This window comes from Marmota marmota, unplaced genomic scaffold (genome assembly GCF_001458135.2).
Source record: "Marmota marmota marmota unplaced genomic scaffold, marMar, whole genome shotgun sequence".
Classification (NCBI taxonomy): Eukaryota; Metazoa; Chordata; class Mammalia; order Rodentia; family Sciuridae; genus Marmota; species Marmota marmota.
The window spans coordinates 5471262-5473524 of NW_026000283.1; the positions used below are offsets into that span (position 1 = coordinate 5471262).

A 2263-nucleotide genomic window follows, 5' to 3' on the forward strand; every position below is an offset into this window, starting at 1 on the left:
ATAAAGTGCCTTTGGGTTCAATCCTCAGTGCAAAAAAAAGAAAGAAAGGAAAAAAAAGAATCTACCACCTTGAAAACTTAAGTGTAATGAGGAGATATCTTTAATTAAGGAGTCCAATATTCTCTAGTCCCATCTTTGTTAAAGTAAATGAATAAAACAAGAATATAATTACATACATTTTGTATGTATGTGGGCCCCAAATTATTAAAAGTGGTTAATCTGGGTAATAGAATAATGCATTAAATAATATTCTCTATGATAATTTTTGTTCCAAAAAAATCAAAGGTGGAATGTTCTCTCTTGATATGTGGATGCTAACATCCAACAAGGGGGTGGGGAGAGAATAGAAGTTCAGTGTTTCAAAATCTTTTTTACAAATTTTCTCTGAATAAATTACTTTTTAATCAGAAGTTGGGGGGGGGGTCTTAGGAAACTGTTTTCTCTTTGGAATATTTCCACCCTTACTTACCTTTCTAAAATTAGTGAGATTTTCCTGAGTCATCACCTCCACTCTCAACTGGCATGTAGGCTCTCTTGCATTTATAGCAGGCTAGACGCCACGGAAGATTCACAGCTTTACACCATGAGCAGATCCAATTCACTTGACTGGAGCATGAGGCAGACTTCTCCAGTTGCTGGGATTCCAAGGTTTTTTTCCCTTGGGGTTGCTTGGCCTTCTGAACCTGAGACTGCTGTTTCTTTGGGCTTTTTTTCATACCCTGACTCTTAATGCTACCCAGGGGGGTTGCCTGGGGTCTCTCTGGATCTTTCTGCTGCCCCAGGCTCCCATTAGCCACCAGGGGAGCAGTCCCCTGGGGCATTGCTGTATCTTCCTTCTGGATGTGGCTGCTGCTTTCCTCCAGGGGGTCTGTCCCCTGGGGCCTCTCTTTACCCTCTTTCTGGGTAAGGCTAATGCTCTCCCCCATGGGGTCTTTCCCCTGGGGCCTCTCCTGACCCTCCAGGCTTTGGCTTATGCTTTCCCCCAGGGAAGTCATTCCCTGGGAACCCTCAGGACCTTCTTTTTGCTTGGGGCTTGTTAGATCTCCCAGGTTGCATCTGCCTGGGAGGTTCTCAGGATATTCATCCTGGCCCCGGCAGCTGAGGCAACTCTGGACACATTGAGGAGCCATTCCCTCCTGGCACCCCACTGGAGCCCACAAGCTGGGTGAATAGGTCACTGCAGGAGGCACCTGGGATGCAACTGCTGCCACTGTTGTGGCTGTTGCTCCTGCTGATTCTGATTCCATTACTACAGGGGCTTGTAGAGGTGTTGAGTATGGGAATCCCACTGGGATTGGCACTGGATGGGGCACTGGCATTTGCACATGTGGTTGCATTGCCTGGGACCAAGGACATGGGTGTCCTGGTACATAAAGCAAAGGTGCTGGGGCTGGCATCTGGGCTTCTACATATGGCATGCCCTGTGCTCCAGCTGCCACCACCTCTGCCTGCTCCTCTCCCTCCAGGGGCCATGCCACAGCACCATGCTGTTGGGCTGCCATAATAGGTACAACCTTTGGGGGCAATGGATCTGCCAATGCTGACCTCTCAGCCTGAAGTAGTCTCCCACGTAGCACTTCACGCTCATCCATCGCCTGCTGCAGGGCAACCTGAGTGAAGCGCAGCTGAGTGGTAGCATCATCGCGCTCCTCACGCAGCCGCTGCAACTCGGAAGCCAGCGCCCAGCAAGCCGCCTCGCGCTCCTCCACCTGATCCTGCAGCCTACGGACCCGACGCCCCTGCTGCTCCCGCTGCCTGGCCACCACTCGCACGCCCAGGGCCAGGGCGCTCCAGGTGCACGCCCTCTTGAGGGCACGAGGCACCTGCGGGTCCACCACCACAGTGCGAAGCCGGTCCTCCACCTCGTTCCAGGGACAAGAGCGAAAGGCCATGTAGAACTCCGGGCCACCACCGTTCATGAGAACTTCATTGTTAATGAACCGGACCACCTCGTTATGGCGAAAGCCACTGGCGTGGTCGCCAAATTCCACCGCCATGGCTGCTGCGGCCTAGGAAGTAGAGCGACGGCTTCGCGGCTGCTACTTCCGCTGCAGCCCGGGGAGTCTGCAGCCACCAACTCTCTCCCCACAGTCCTCGCTCAGTGCTGTTTCAGTATTTGCTCAGTCCTGGCCCAGTCCTGGCCTCCTCCTCCGCCTCCTTCCTCCCTCAACCCCCTCAGTCTCCTCACGAAGAACAAAGCCGCTCCTCTCACCACCACGTGCCTGCTGCGACAATGTGACATGGACAGACAAATGCTGAGTCA

The 2263-nt window shown here is 52.5% G+C and overlaps 1 protein-coding gene across 1 annotated transcript; it reads right to left on the bottom strand.

The window, feature by feature from the left end:
• Positions 1-479: 479 nt before the first annotated feature.
• LOC125614385 (putative testis-expressed protein 13C) lies at positions 480-1997 on the bottom strand. Its single transcript, XM_048797101.1, has one exon. It carries the CDS (start codon positions 1995-1997, stop codon positions 480-482), a length of 1518 nt encoding a protein of 505 aa, XP_048653058.1.
• Between the last annotated feature and the right edge of the window lie 266 nt (positions 1998-2263).